Raw genomic sequence first — 15,597 nt, 5'->3', positions numbered from 1 at the left:
GCTCATATTTATCTTAAACCAGTTTCCCTGGGTATGTATATATATATAGATTGCTTTATTTATAGTGCAATAAAAGCACATGGCCTTAAATTGACCATCATACCTATTTTCAGTGCTTTAGAGATAAGTCTGTTCACATTGTTGTGCAAAAGATCCCTAGAACTTTTTCATCCTGCATAACGGCACATTTATCTTTACTCTCTTCCCTGAAAGATGTAAGGACAAGGACAGGACAGTTACGTTCAAGGCTTCATGTTCAATCACCGGTTCCATGTGCCATTGTTATCCTTCGGTTTTGTACTGCATTAGTCCCTTGTGTTGGGCAGCCTTGGATAAGGTCCCCCTCTGATCCCTGCTCTGGGTCTTTGCACCCTTGCAGTCTCTTTCTCTCAAGTGGCTCAGTGACTTCTAAGTGGTAGAGCATGACAAAAGTATTGAGAAGATGCTTATGAGATTAGGCTACAAAAACACAGTGACATCTGTCTTTCTTTCCCTCTCCTACCCTCTCTCAGGAAGCACACTGCCATGTGAGTAGCCGGGTGGACAGGTTCACATGGTCAGGGCTGATATTTCTGGCCATCAGCTGCAGAAAACCCGAACCTGGCTGACAGCCTCATCAGTGAGCTTGGGAGGGGGATCTTCTGAGGCCTGCCTGGGGCCGTGCACTCACATGAGTTCTGAAGCATCCCTCCCTGCCCATCAGTCAAGCTTGCAGATGATGGTTGCCCACCTGGGTCACCAGGTGTCAGAGATATCCAACTAGACCATGCCCACATTCCTGCCTGCCACCCCCCCACCCCCCCCCACCCCCCCCCGTTAAAAAACTGAGATGATAATATTTGTTGTTTTAAGCTCCTGTATTAAGGGTGATTTGTTATGCAGCAATAGAAAACGGATACGTTCCCATTCCAAACTAGATATTACCCTCTTTGTGTTCATTCTTGTTCGATTTGCCAATTCTTGCTTGCCATTCTGGCTTGGATCTCAGAACCCACCTCTGGGATCATTTCATTTCTTTCTGAAATATCCTTAAAGTTCCTTTAGTGAGTGTCTTTTGGTGGTAAACACTCTATATATTTTGTTTGGCCAAGGTCTTTAATTCACTCTCGTTATTGGATGACATTTAGCCGTATATACAATTCTAGGTTGATTGTTATTTTTCTCTGAGGATATTGTTCTTGCTCTCTATAAATCCACTCTCAGTCTAAATAAAATTTTTGTTATATAATTTCTCTTGCTCCTAAACTGTTCCCCCCCCCTGGTGATTTGTGGTATTATTTTGATTGATCTGGTATAGAATTCCTTTTATAAATCTGCATGGGAGTTGCTCTGTTTACTGAACCTGAAGATTCATATCTTACACAGTTTTGGAAATTTTCCAACATTTTTCTTCAGAAATTGCTCCTATCTAGTTTTCTCCTGTAGTTGTAGCTAAAATTTTCCATTGCATCATTTCTCTGTGATACAGTTTGAATAATAGGCCCAGACTGTTCACCCAGTTCACTCTCTTCAGTTATTTTGAAATCTGGGTTTTAGCTGTTATTTTTTTTTTATTTCAACAATGAAACATTTTATTTTAAGAGGTTTTGTTTTATTCCTGATTTTTTTATATTATATTTTTCTTCTCTCATGTTTTGAATTTCCACTTTTTTTTTTTTGGTACCAGGGATTGAACTCAGGGGCACTCGACTACTGAGCCACATTCCCAGCCCTATTTTGTATTATATTGAAAGACAGGGTCTCAGTGAGTTGTTTAGTGCCTCACCATTGCTGAGGCTGGCTTTGGATTTTCTGCTAATTCTCCCTCATTGCATGGTTTTAAATTTTGGATTGTGAGTTCATGGTTGAATCTTTAGAAATCCTGTGAAATATGAATTAAAGGTGTGTGTTCCTCCAGAGGAGATGCACATTTCTTTCTGCAAATATGCCCCAGATGTTCTAATAAAAAAAACCCACTTTAATTGGTAGGCTTTGTATTTCTTAAATCATGAAGATAGTATTTGCACATTTACACATACTATATATTATACCAAACTTATATGGAATCATATCTGGAGACTAATTCTTAAAAAAAACATTTATTTTCCCTAGAGACCAGGCAGAGTTAGATAACTCATCTTCTGTTTTGCCTAATAGTGTATTTTTTTCTTATCTATCTGGAGATTAAAAAAAAAAAACTGCACGGCTATAACTCTTAGAAGGTCATGGCTTGAGCCAGGCTCTGTGGCACTGCCCTATAATCGCAGAGGCTGGAGAGGCTGAGGCAGGAGGATTGCAAGTTCAAAGTCAACCTCAGCAATTTAGCAAGGCCCTGAGTAACTTAGCGAGACCGTCTCAAAATAAAAATAAATAAATAAATAAAAAGGGCTGGGGATGTGGCTCAGTGGTTAAGTGTTCCTGGGATCAATCCCTGGTAACCATAACAACCAACAGCAACAACAAGAAAGGTGAGGACTTGAGGAGGTGATTAGACCACAAAGGTGACACCCTTATAAATGGTATTAGTGACTTTATAATAGTCTGAGGGAGCTTTTCTGTCCTTTCCACCATGTAAGGACACATCTAGAAGGTACCATCTAGGAAGCAGAGAGTGAGCCTTCATCAGGAGGAGGAATCCTCTGGTGCCTTGATCTTGAACTTCCCATCCTCTAGAACTGTGAGCAACAACCTTCTGTTGTTTATAAATTTCCTGATCTAAGGTCTTTTGTAGCCTGAATGGACTGAGGCACATGGCATTTATTCTCACTAGAGATTTCTCCAGGGAATACTATGAATTTCTGCTTGAGGGCTTTCTCCAGATGTAGGAGTCAGTTTGCCCCATTAATGCAGTTGAACCAGAGTTGCTGAGTCAGGGCCTTCTAAGAACAGCTCTCACCAAATAATACTCTGGTTTCTCTCTCCTTCCAATGGGACGACTTTGAGGCCTATTCCACAGTGGTTAGCCAAGGTCCCAGAAGGACTGAGCCTTGGTTCCCTGGGTGATTACCTGGATTCGCTCCCTTTTCTTCCCCGTGTCTCTTCTTCACTCTCCTTTGAACTTAATATTTAAATCAGTTCCTCTAATTTATATGGAATATGAATTCTGCATACTGTTAGCACAGTATGCAGCTATGGCTTCGCCTCCACAGTAATATAGACAAAGATTTTTTGCTTTTGTGGTATCAAGAACCATTTGAACAGATTTGGGTCAGAACTGACGCAACTTCCGGGCAGAAGATCCAGGCATCCAGATGGTCTTGAGGTTGGCATGAACTAGGCATACCTGAGTACCTGACTTTGGATTTGGTGAGAACATTCCAAATAGTATATAGTATACTATATAGTATTCCAAAATAGAACAAGTGGATACATAGCTTAGGTATTTAGCACTCTTGGAGATTCTTGTGATGAAGCCACTTTGATACTAAGGATGTTGATGGTAAAACTGACAGTGAGATGTTTCTTGGAAATTTGTATCAAGGTGAGAAGGGGTAGAGTGGGGATAGCATAGAAAAGTGTTAACCAATGGCACTGCCCCCTCCTCTGTAGGACAGACTGCCAGTTGGTGGCCCGAGTGTTGAGCCTGGCTTTCAGATCTACTTTGTTGGTCTGAACAATGTTTAAAAACACAGACTAGATGCCACACATGTAAATTGGGAAGTTGCACTTGTAGATTAGGAACTCTAGGCTTCTTTTAAATAATTAGGACATGGGGCATCGCTATCCCAATATCACACATGGAAATTCCATGGAGCTAAACAACAGACTTCCTCTAAAGAGGAGGTGAATGTCGTTGTCCCCGACACTTTATTTTGTTAAGTTGAAACTGATCCTCTTCATTCGTTACAAATGCTCCTTGATGCGTGATGGGGCTAGGTCCCAATAAACCCATTGTAAGTTGAAAGTATCGTAAGTTGAAAATCTATATAATGTCCCTCACCTACTGAAGTCACAGCTTAGCAACACAGCAGGGCATCTGACAGGAGCCGTGGCTCACTGCCACCACCAGCCTCACGAGGGAGTTATACATCTCAGATTGCCAGCCTGAGAAAAGATCCAGACTCAAAATTCAAAGTGCAGTTTTTATTGAATGTGCATTTATTTTGCACCGTTATAAATGGCATTTGTGCCTTTGAAATGTGGGGGATGTTGTTTTGTAGAAAAGTATCTGTGGCTTCTCTCTCTTGCTCATTCTTCTGCTGTTGTTGTTTTCTAGAATTCTGAAGGTCGAATTCCCAGGAGGCTGAGATCAGGTAGCATGCACAAGCACCTCCTGTTCATCACGTGGTGACTGACTCTAAAGCCTCAGATGGGTTTTTGTTGGGACAGTGGATGCAAGTCCGTGCTTGGTTTAAGCACTGGTTCGAGCAAGCCAAGAGTGACTGGCCGTTTTCTCCTTGGGTGTATTTTGAAAATCTGAACACTCATTTACATACAAGTTGTCTTTTAACTTAGTCTAAACTGAAGCCAAGTGTGAGGTGGGAAAAACTCTAGAAAAATGACCTTTCTGTCCACTCTGCAATCTATTTGGGCTCCAAGCAGTTCAGTGGAGGTCAGGGCTAGAAGTTAGTCTCTGAAGCCTTGAAGCTCCCAGTACTTCCCCTTGGGAATCCCTTCCATCCAGTGATGCAGACCTGAGGCAGATGATCCTCGTGGAGAGGGAGGGAGGATTTTGACATTTCTCTGATGGTGGAAGTTGGTGGTAGCAAGCTCTTTCACATATGCAGAAAAGACCAGAAGAATCAGGTCTGGCATCAAGTTTTCAAGCTTTAGGGTCCCAGGTCACCTGTGATACTTTCATCAACTGTCCCCTGCCATGTTCTTCTGTTTACTAAAGGCTGTTAGCATCCTTAATGAAGCTCATATCACAGAATGCGGCAGCCTTTACTCTAAACAAGTGTTTGAACTTTCAATGCTTCATAAAAATGCAGTAGTCTTTATCTGTGGTTTCACTTTCTACAGTTTTAGTTACCACCACAGTCCAAAATTATTAAATGAAAAATTTCAGAAATAAACAATTTGTAATTTCTACATTTTCAGCCATTCTGAGTAGCGTGAGCAAATCTCATGCCATCCTCCTCTATCCCACCTGAGACACGAATCATCAGTTTGTCCAGAGTATCCATGCTGTATATACTACCCACCTGTTAGTCACTTAGGAGCTGTCTTAGTTATCAGATCAACTGTGGCAGTACTCTAGTGCTTTTGTTCAAATTACTCTTATTTGACTTATTAAAGGGTCCAAACCACAAAAGTAGCAATGCTGGTAATTTTATGTGCCAGCAGATTTTTTTATTCTACCTTATTAGTATTGTTGCTAATCTCTTACTGTGCCGGATTTATAAATTAAACTTTATCTTAGGCATGAATATATTGGAAAAACATAGAATATAGGTTTTGATACAACCTACCATTTTAGGCATCCCCTGAGAGTCTTGGAATTTGGATAAGAGGGGAACTGCTATATGCCAATTCCACATGAAATCTGTGTTAATAGCAATTTTATGGAATTGTTGGACCTCAAAATTATAACTGAGCCCCATGGATCTTTTGTATACACACAAAAAAAATCTTATAGGGTCCTGGGAAAGAGGGGGATGTGAGTAAAACACCTCAAAAGAAGGACTGCCTAAAAAGATCCTTTGCACATTGGAGATGTGGGTATAAAGAAGGGGGCCTGGTTTTAGTTTAAATGGTACCCTTGACCTAAAACTGGATGAGTTCTCACGGTGGTTTTTATGCTTGAAGAGGAAGCAGAGCTTGCCTGGGAGGGTCCTCTGGGGCCCTGCCATTGGCTGGCCTTGCAACCACGGTTAGGACACACAGCCTCTTTAGCTCAGAGTTTTCTCTTCTGAAGAAGGGGGGCACTTGGGTTGAAGCCCTGAGGCTCCTTCTGGCCTGAACATTCTTCAGTTCTCTAAGAGAGCCCCTAGCCTGTCTGAGGGAAGGGCCTGGCGGAATGCTGACCCCTCCGGCAGAACACCAGGCTTGTGGGGAGATGAGTCACCAGACAGCAGCTTCTCCTCATACCTGAGTGTTTCATCAGAGGCCACAGACACACTCAGTCTGTCTCATGGGACATCAAGCCAATACCCAGCAGCTGCCCTGGGCCCCTCACCCCATGCAGGGGCAGGCTTCCTTCTCCTCCAGAGCCACGGAGAACTGTAACAGGACCAACCACAGTCCTCCATTGTCTACAGTGGCCATGGTGTGGCCAACAGGCAGTCCTGTGTGACCTGTACCCTTCATCTGTGACAGGAGGGTGGACTGGTAGGATGCACTCTATCACCCCATCCTCTGCTGATGGGGTGACGGCACTAGCCATACAAGACAGTTGCTGGGAATGGGAAGAAAGACAGTGTCTGATTTTCTGAGTTCTCGAAGACCTCATCTCCTATGACTCTGTCTCTAAGAATTACTTAGCAGGTGTGTCCAGGTGCTGACGGAAGGGAACTGGGTCAAGTCTTAAGTACGAGATCCTTAGAATGAAGCCTCCTTCTTAGTTACTTGGACATTCAGGATGTTTTCATCCATGTGGATAGACCAGAGAGAACTATGTGGTTTTTCTCTTTGTCAGTAAGTAGGAGTAAGGACAAAGAGTTGTGAAGGAACCCAACAGTCTTGGGAAGAACAGAACCGAAGGACCCATCAGCACAGGTGGTCCCACAGAAAAACCTCAGTAGAATGCCGGACCACAGTCAGATCCAGACCAGAAATCACATAGAATGTCCAAGTGGAAAGATAGGTCAGTACTGCGTCCTAAGATGGAGTTAGTGAAAAATTGTAAAGATGAGCCTTGATCATGCAGATGAAATCCATCCTCTCCTCTAAGTGATGCTTCTGATTATGTGTTGATGGGGATCATGACTCAGGCATAAATCCAAGGATGTTTGCAGACCAAGGAGAAATAACAGGGGGGCAATGAGTTACAAGACAATGACCCAGCACAACAGAGAGAGCACATCATTTGAGGGAAAAGCACCGCAGTGGGGGAGCTTTGTAGAAGGACAGGGCACGAATGGTCTTAAGGATACAATAGGCAGCATTTAAGGAAAGAAATCTCAATTTGCTGACTGATCACCGAACCCAGAATTAACTGAAGGTCACTCAAAACCCTCATCCTAGCTTGATCTGAGGCAACTAATCTTTATCTTTAGCCATTCAGTAAAATGCTGAAATAAATGTTACCACATCTTTAAGAAGGTATAAAAGTTATAGGTAAGTATAAATATCAACATAAATATGCCAAGAAAATTAATGCGAATGCCTGGAATCAATATTTTTTGAAGCAAAGTTGAGAAAAATGTAAGTGGAATGACTGTGTGATAGCTTGTGTGTACTTTACTATTGAAGATTTGAAAGCATTTAAGAAAAATATGCTGCATTAGATTAATGCTTAAGATAATTCAATTACTGAATCTGTGGTCAAGTTACCCATCTGCAAAAAGTACATAATCTATTGAATTAAAAAAAGTTTGGTTGTAGTAGGTGGCATTTAATTGTTTAAAGGGATAAATTGAAAATACAGTATAAGAAGAATAAATTGAGTACTGGAACAGAGAGAAACCCTTCGAATAAGAAAGAGCCCCGCCGTGGGAAAGGATTCTAATGGTTAAGAGGCAAAGGGAATCCTGTTGGCTTGATCTGGGATTTCTTACTGAGGCTTGGGCTGTTTGGAGCTCCCCGTGAGAAGGGAGATAGATGTCAGGTTTCAAATAAGGGAGCCCTTTGATAGCTCCCTGGGTGACCAGGCAGCCAGTGTGAATCTTAGAACGACGAATTGTGCTTGGAAAGAAGACCAGGGGTTTCTGGGCTGGCAATCCTTTCCTTGGCCCTCCTAGCAGTTGGGTTGGTTACCACTCACCTCTGTTCTAAAGGCGGAGAGGCCCTGGAGGGCTCACTGGCTAGGAATTTCAAGAAGGGCCACACAATGACGCTTTCCTGGATACCACACAGGCGCTGCCAAGGGCTGACATGCATGCTGCCTGCTGCCCATAAATCACCCGTTAGCCTCACATGGGCTAATGCTTCCTGGTGGACCCCAGTGTTCTTCTTCCGCTGCCCACTTGGTTTCCCCAGCACCCCAGAACAAAGCTACTGGTCAGGGACCTGGAATAGTCGCTCACAGGGTGTCCCAGGAAGCCTACATGGCGTGTTGTTTCTGAGCCTGTCTCCCTTTACTTTCAATGTAAACTCCCTCCTGTTGCTTGGTGTTGGAAGGAGCAGGGCACGGCCCCTGCGCTGTGTCTTCCCGCTGTTGTCTACAGTACAGATGACCTCTGCCAACTGCGTGCTCCTTGGTCACTGGGCTCCCAGTGCCTGCTGGGCTCTGCCAGGTGCTCAAGTTGCACAAGCCCCATCTGGACAGTGTGGGCTCGTTCACCTTTGCTCACCTGGTCCTCGATGGTCCTCTGGCATCCTCCTCCTGCAGGCTTGGGTCTGAGCAGTGCCCAGGATTACCAACACGGGCTGCTGCTTGGGATTGTGCTGTCTGTCTTGCAGCTTTTACAAAAAGAGCTGCCGGTCTGGAGGACAGCCCTCCCTCTTCCTTCCCTCTCCAAAGAGTCTCCTCCTAACCGATGAACAGAGCTAGCTGCCCACAGGGGTCTCGGCTGGAGATTGGAAAGAACAGCATTTCAGTAGATAGTTCCTGCCTGCCCAAGAGGTCTCTCTAGAACCACCGACTTTTGGCCTTTTTCTTCTCTTTAGGTCTCTATTCTCCAGATTACTCAGCCTCTCCTTTAAAAAGTGCTTAGGAGAATTAACACTGCTTTGGTGGTTTGGATGCAAAATGGTCACCACCAAATGGAAACCAGGAGTATCCATCCAGGTGACTGGGCCCCACCAACACACACCTACAGCAATTCACTTTCAACTAGCATTTAAAATATCTGGATATCGATGTTGACACTCTTGTGTTTCTTTATCAACTTCCCTTCTTTAAATTTGAACCCAAAATCTTGTCCTGCTTGAAGCAGTCTACCATTCAGTCCTGTCTACCCAAAGCTATCACTTTGGAACTGCATCTCTGTCTCTGTGGCTATGTGTCTATTTTTCCTTAATTGTACAGTTTTATAGCCCCATTAATCTGGGAAAATAAGAGAGAAATTGCTTCCTGCATGCAGTATTTGAAGGCATGACTACATAGCCTGTGATTTTTTTAAATGTTGTTTCTTTGCTCCATTTACTTTAGAATTATTAGGTTCTTAGGAAAAATGGTTTAAGATTTTTTTTTCTATGAGCATTTTATCAATATGCCTTGTTCATTGTTTTTTGTGGTCAGGTCCTTCGCAGTTCACTCTCTATTTTGGAGGAAATGTTGCCAGCATTGTTTTGCATTCTTCAAGTCTGATCAGTTGTCCTGTTTGACAACCTGGATGGATCGATTATTCAGGTCCAAGTGACTTTGTAATTAAGAGACTTTTTGAAGGTCAGGTAGACCCCGTAGCAACCTTCAGCGACACAGGAAGCCTAGGCAGGCAGTGTGGACAAAGTTGATTGCTTTCAAGGACAGGAGAACAGGTGTCAATGGCTATTTGAAGCATGATGACCACCAGAAGCCATGGTAACCTGACTCTGGAAACTCCCAGGGGCTGGCCAGGTCCCATAGGGTTCACCCACAACAGTTTCCCCTCTGCTCCCCACTCACCAACTACTGCACAGAGGAAGCCATTGTCGGTTGTGGGAAATGGGCTTCCATACGAAATAAACACGCCAACTGCACAGAGCGCTCTGACTGCAGTAAACACTGTTTTTAATAATTAGAGAATGGCCCTTCATTTGACTCTTTGAATTGGGAGATGGTATTTCCAGATACCACCTGACAGCAGAAGAGAACTTGGTCCCTGTGGCTGAAAAGAGCAGAGGGGGAGGTCCCGCCCTGCCGCTGCTGCAGGCTCCCAGGGGATGCTGGAGAAGGAGGAGCCCAACCCGCCCAGCCCTGAATCGCTGGGCACGGAGTCAGAACTCGTAGGTTTAATGTCATGGCTCGGTTCGGCTACTTTATTTCCATACTCACTAGGCATATGCCTCAGTTTCTACATCCAGAACATGGAGATAAACATCCTGCTTACCTCAAAGGGCTGCTCATAAGGATTAAACGAGGGCTTTACAAAGGGAGGGAGTTTGTTAAATTTTAAACTGACGTTTAGAAGAGAGAGATTATTGTGGCAATGATTCTCTGAAAGGAATTCTACAATTTTCTTGTACTTATGGTGCCTATTATAAGGGCACTAATCCCATACCTGCAGCTCCACCCTTGTGACCTAATCATCCCCCCCCCCCCCAGATCTTGACTCCTAAAGCCATCACTTTGGGGGTTAGGATTTAACACGAATTGTGGGGAGACACAAGCATTCAGTCCCTAGCACCTTCCCTTACTCTTCCCCACACCCTGCGTCTCCGACGGCTGCCAATTTCCTCTTCTAATCATATGTATTTCAGTAATTCACATCTTGGTGGCCCAGAGGCCATGGAGAAGTAGATATATTGATGGGCATTTGTCCCTGGGCTTGTTGTATTATTTGACAATTAAACAAAGAAAATGCTTTTGTTTCTGATGGAGACAGTGACTTTTTGACTTCCTTCTGCTTTTTCAGAAAAATTTTGCTCACTTCCTGATTGGTATTGAGAGCCCGGAAACTGCACACGCGGCTCCTTCTTCCTCAAGGATTTTTGTAGTATTCAGGACAGCCTCTGTCGTAAGGTCTCCTCCATGCTCCTGACACACGGAAGTTAAAGGATGAAAAGAGAAGCCCGAATCCTAGGAAACAATGGCTCCTTTGTTTTGTCAGACAGCCCTCCCACTTCTGGGCGCATCGTGAGATCTAGAAGTCTCCAGTGAGCGCTCAGGAGGTCTGGACTTCACAGAAGTGTGGCCTTTGCCCTGTGACATCCATGCACAGGGCTCCGGGTGCTGCCTCCTTGAGGACAGCAACAGAGCGACAGACCATCTCCTTCTGGGCAGGGAGATGTAACCACTCAGGCCTGAACCAAAATGGCTGTCAGGTATACCCAACCCGGCAGAAGGTTCCAGAATATAGCTTGCCCTTCGACTGACCTAAAAGTGTACCAAAGAGCTCCCCTGATGTTCAGGCTGTGGAAATGATGTTAACTCACACTCTCATGGTGTCTTTCCAGAATTATCATTCTTCCTGGCTACACACCCTATTTCTAGCCACAAATAGCTTCTGTTTCAATATCGATGCTCCTATTCAGTCCCCAAAGGATCTTTCCAAAATTCAACCTCCTCATTGCCAACGGGAGGGAACCCACACCCACCCTGGTCTGGGGCTCTGCCCACATTTCCTGCCTCATTTCTCACCCCTGCCTGGTGCCTACAGCCCCTCCTCAGCGTTCTGAATGCTAAACCAGTTCAAGTCGTTGTCTCCCTGCCTTCCTACATGCTGTTCTATGAGACCAAGTTCTCCTCCCCTGTCCCCTCTCTGTTCCGTCTTGCCTACTGGACAAGCTCTAGCCAGCAGGGGCATTCAGAGAACAGGCTCTGGAGTCAGAGAGGCTGGGGGATGCATTTGTTTTAATTCCACAAATATTTGTTCAGTTTCTTGTCTTCTCTGTTCCCCTAGGGGTGTGATTCCACCACTCTTAGCTGTGTGGCCTCAGAAAAGTTAGCTGACATCTCTGAACCTCAGTTTCCGTGTCTATGAGAAGGATGCCTACAAAGCACTTAGCAGGGTCCCTGATGCATATAAGCAAACCTCCAATGAAAAGGAGATGTTGCCACTGTTACATTTTTTATTTGCTAAATTTCAACTTAAGTTTAATGATTTCTTCCTGGACAGCACCAACCTTACACTCTTCTGAACACCCTGTCCCCTGGTACCATGCCTGCCTCTGTGGCAGCCCTTCATACAAAGGATTCATTGTCTGATCCTCCCATGGCTCCTGCATGAGGACTGCATGTCCCCCTGTGGAGATCAGGTTGTGTCCTGCTCCGAATGACTCTTTGACGCATAGAACATCTGTTTTCAGGCTGTGCCTAAGCCTGAGTGACCTCATTTTCTAAAGCAGTAATTTGCCAGGAGCTACTCCATTTGGAGTTCAAGTGCCAAGGTCGAATGATTCCACACCTTGTTTGTGCAAGTCAACAACCACCACCTGCCCTGTACCACCATAAGGCACAGATTGATAGATGATGTATACATGCCAACTGACCACACTAAACCCAGGCGTACCCAGACATGTGGGCATCCCAAATCACAGCAGTCACATCAGACATGGGAATTTATCAACCCCACCAGATGAGAACCCTTCACTCAAGACATAAAAGGAGGAGTCCTCCACCCCGAAACTGAGCATGGTAGCTCCTTGACCCTGTCACCTGGTCACTCATCATAAGCCTTGTCCAGAAAGATTGCTACCATGAGGGACCTACAATTTCCTGTCCCTACTGGGCTTCAGCTAAGTGTGGTTTCTCCTGCTTGCAAAGACCACACAGAGCCGGCTCCAAGCTGACACCTCAAGCAACACTTGACACTCGACTGAAACTGCAGTCCATCTGGACCCTCTGCTTGGACAATTCTGAGGAATTGGTTAAAATCCTTATCTGACCACCTACAGTGGGCTTTTGGTTCCATCGCATCCTGTAAGCCAGCGGCCACTTTAACCCTTTCTTAGTCTTTCTGTGACCTATCTATATATCATCGTGTAAAGTGGATGTGACTTGAGTGTTTAGATATTAGAAATCAAGATGGGAATAAAAAAAAAACCTTGTGATTGCCTGGCTTGTGACAACCAGGTGACCCACAAGTATTCGTCTGTCAGAGATGAAAGTGGTGTAGCCTGTGAATTTATTATTCAATAGATTCTGACATTGTGGAGAGACACAAGGTGTTTCATCTATGTTAATGACACAGCACACTCCTGACACCTCCATTCCTTTATTCCCAGAGCCAAGAGCCGAGCTTGTACCTGAGGTTTAATGGCTCCGTGGAGTAGGTCCCCCCTCCCCAGGGGGAATCACACCCCAGATCTTCAGACTATAGGTCCTAGTTCTTTCCCTGATGTTCCCAGTCCTCATGCCTCTGGTGACAGTGATTTGGCAGTAGTGGCTATAGTCTGAAAGGTAAGTATGGAGACAGACCAGCCCCGGCAACTTTTTATATGATGATGAAATCAGAAGACAAATTCTGACGGCTCCGGGCATCTCCAGTCTTGCTATTATTCTACATCTTACACGGACAGGATACCAACGACCCAGGGTCCCATCGCCATTGTAAAGCAAGAGTGACCTGCACCATGAATTGTGTCTGCTCTGACTCATGTGCTGGGGTCCTAACTCCCCGTCCTCAGAATGTGAATGGGGGGTCTTTAAAGAGGTGGTTAAGTTTAAATAAAGCCTAATCCAATCTGACTGGTGTCCCTATAAGAGGAGGAGATCAGGACACAGCTACACATGGAGGGAAGCCCACATGTAGACACAGGGAGTGGACAGCTGTCTGCAAGGCAGGGGAGAGGCCTCAGGGGAAACCAGCCCTGCCCACACCTTCACCTCACACCTGCAGCCCCCAGAACTCTGAGGCAATGATGTCCTGATGTTAAAGTCACTACGTGGGTGACACTTTGCAGCGTTGGGGACCGAGACACACCCCAGTGGGTTGGTTCAGACATTTTACTCATTGGACCGTGACCTTCCCGTGGGCGGGCTGGTTTGGCCTTTGGGGTAACGCCCAGTCTCCCTCTCCTGTCTGTGCCGCCGTAACAGAACAGCACACACTGGGCCATTTGTAAGACAGAGATTCTTGGCTTATTGTTCTGGAGTCTGGGAAGCCCAAGGTCCAGGGTCCGGGGAGCTTCTTGCTGTGTGGAGCAGAGGGACAAAGGGGTGGGGCAGACCAGATCTATTCTTCTGTCACTCCCCTACTCCTGGATTCCTGGATAATGATGCCGATCTACTTCTGTGGGCCAGAACCTGATAGCGTCATCTTTCATTTTGTCCTGTCTCCCAACACAGCCTCCCCGGGGAAGAAGTTTCCAACACATGACGTCTGCAAGGCCCCTTCAAACCATGGCGCTCCCTTTCGTGATCCTTAGCACTAGAGAAAACCCTGCACCCACAGCTCCTCTCACAGGGCTTGCTGATTAAGATTGATGATCGATGGTGCCGCCCCAGGGGCAGCTCTGGAAATTCTGGAAGGAGGGTGGGGATCTTGGGGTAACTTGCAAACTAAACATACTGGAAGGTGAGCCCATGCACAACCTGGGGGGCGGGGAAAGCCTCTCAGAGGCATCTTTTCCTAATTTTCGGTGGGTGAGGTTCCATGATTTGGAAGACCCATTGGTCATTTTGTTCTTTGGGGGCTCCTGGGTTTTGCTAGTGAACTGCTGCTGCATCTCGATGCTTGATTTCTCCTTCTCGCTCTGGGTTACTCTCACCGGGCTCTCTTCCCTCCATCCCTCCTTCTCCCATGGGCTGCCAATCGCCCCTGCAGACTCACTGCAGCTGGAGAAAGTGGCTGGTCCCCTCTCCCTTCACCCCACACCCACTGAGCCCTTAAACAGCCCACAGCTGGAGGCTTCATCTCCCCGTAAACACAGGTGGACATCTGAAAGAACTTACCGCAGCTCTGGTAGAACACCTCCAAGCCCTCGTTCCTGCAGGCCACGTGTGTGGGCCAAATTTCCCCTCTGCCCCCGTGGCCTCCGCCGCTGGGAGAAATCAGAGTCCAGACCAGGAGGGCAGCCGTGAGACCGTTCATGGCGAGGGCCTGTGTGTGGCCAACAGAAAACCAACAGGCCCCATAAAAGGGCCCCAGAGGCGCTTCCTCTCCTCTGACGAAGGGAGAGGCCTGTTGGGTTTCACTTCTCAAATCTCAGGCTCCTGAGACCGCACTGTGAGAGCAGAAGGTGAAATCCATTCCCCGGGGGCCACTGGCACTTGGGTGGTCAGGATGAGGCTGGTCTGGGTCTGGCATCCAGTGGATGTTGACTTTATGCTTTCTCAGGGAGCAGACCAGCAAGGGATGCATGACATGGTGCCTGGGGTCCTTCAAAACAGCCCTCCTTAGCGTTCCCAGCCCCAGGTGGAGTTGTAAACCCAGGAAAGATAAACCACAGGCCTCCACGTGTTTTCCATCAGGAGCTCCCAGCCTCTGGAGGGCCCGGGATCTGGCTGGGACCAGCAGGGAGCATTTGGCATGTTGAGGGCTGCAGACTGATATTTGGAATTTGGAATGAGGCTTTGCCTAACTGGCATCTTGCTCTCTCTGGTTTTGGCTCCATTGTCGGGGGTTAGGATCTCAGCACTCCATTGTCCAGTTGAAGAAAATAGGACCTGGCTTTGGGAGCAGCAGACGTGGGCTCCGGGGGTGTTGGGGGGAAAGTCAGTGCTGTGCTGTTTACGGGTTTGGCCTGGTGGGGGGAACCTGCAGGGTGGGGATGCCGGGTGTTCCTTCTAAGTCTGGCTTAATTGGCTGGTCCTTGTTGGGATCATTGATGTGATACACATCCTGCTCTCTTTTCCAACCCAAGATCATCTTATCCTTCCTCCATATACCTCTGTCACCCTGCCGTTCTTCAACCTTGATGCCACCGCACCCAAGAGAATCTGAGACATGGGCAAGGCCTGCAGAAGTCAGGAGCAACAGAGGACACTCTTTC

The 15,597-nt window shown here is 46.2% G+C and overlaps 1 protein-coding gene across 2 annotated transcripts in view; it reads right to left on the bottom strand.

Annotated features, from left to right (window-relative positions):
- The window catches only part of Ly86 (lymphocyte antigen 86), a 60,005-nt gene extending 45,237 nt beyond the window's left edge, over positions 1-14,768 (bottom strand). Inside the window, exon 1 of one of the 2 annotated variants that reach the window (XM_027948097.2) lies at positions 14,558-14,768. In XM_027948097.2, the coding sequence (XP_027803898.2) occupies positions 14,558-14,696 (139 nt within the window). In that variant the 5' untranslated portion in view covers positions 14,697-14,768. The remainder of the gene's footprint in view (positions 1-14,557) is intronic. The other variant, XM_027948094.2, reaches the window with a different exon arrangement.
- Positions 14,769-15,597: the final 829 nt, after the last annotated feature.

This window comes from Marmota flaviventris, chromosome 6 (genome assembly GCF_047511675.1).
Source record: "Marmota flaviventris isolate mMarFla1 chromosome 6, mMarFla1.hap1, whole genome shotgun sequence".
NCBI classification, from domain to species: Eukaryota; Metazoa; Chordata; class Mammalia; order Rodentia; family Sciuridae; genus Marmota; species Marmota flaviventris.
Note: the sequence above shows the minus strand (reverse complement) of the source record. Positions and strands in the feature narration are given on the sequence as shown.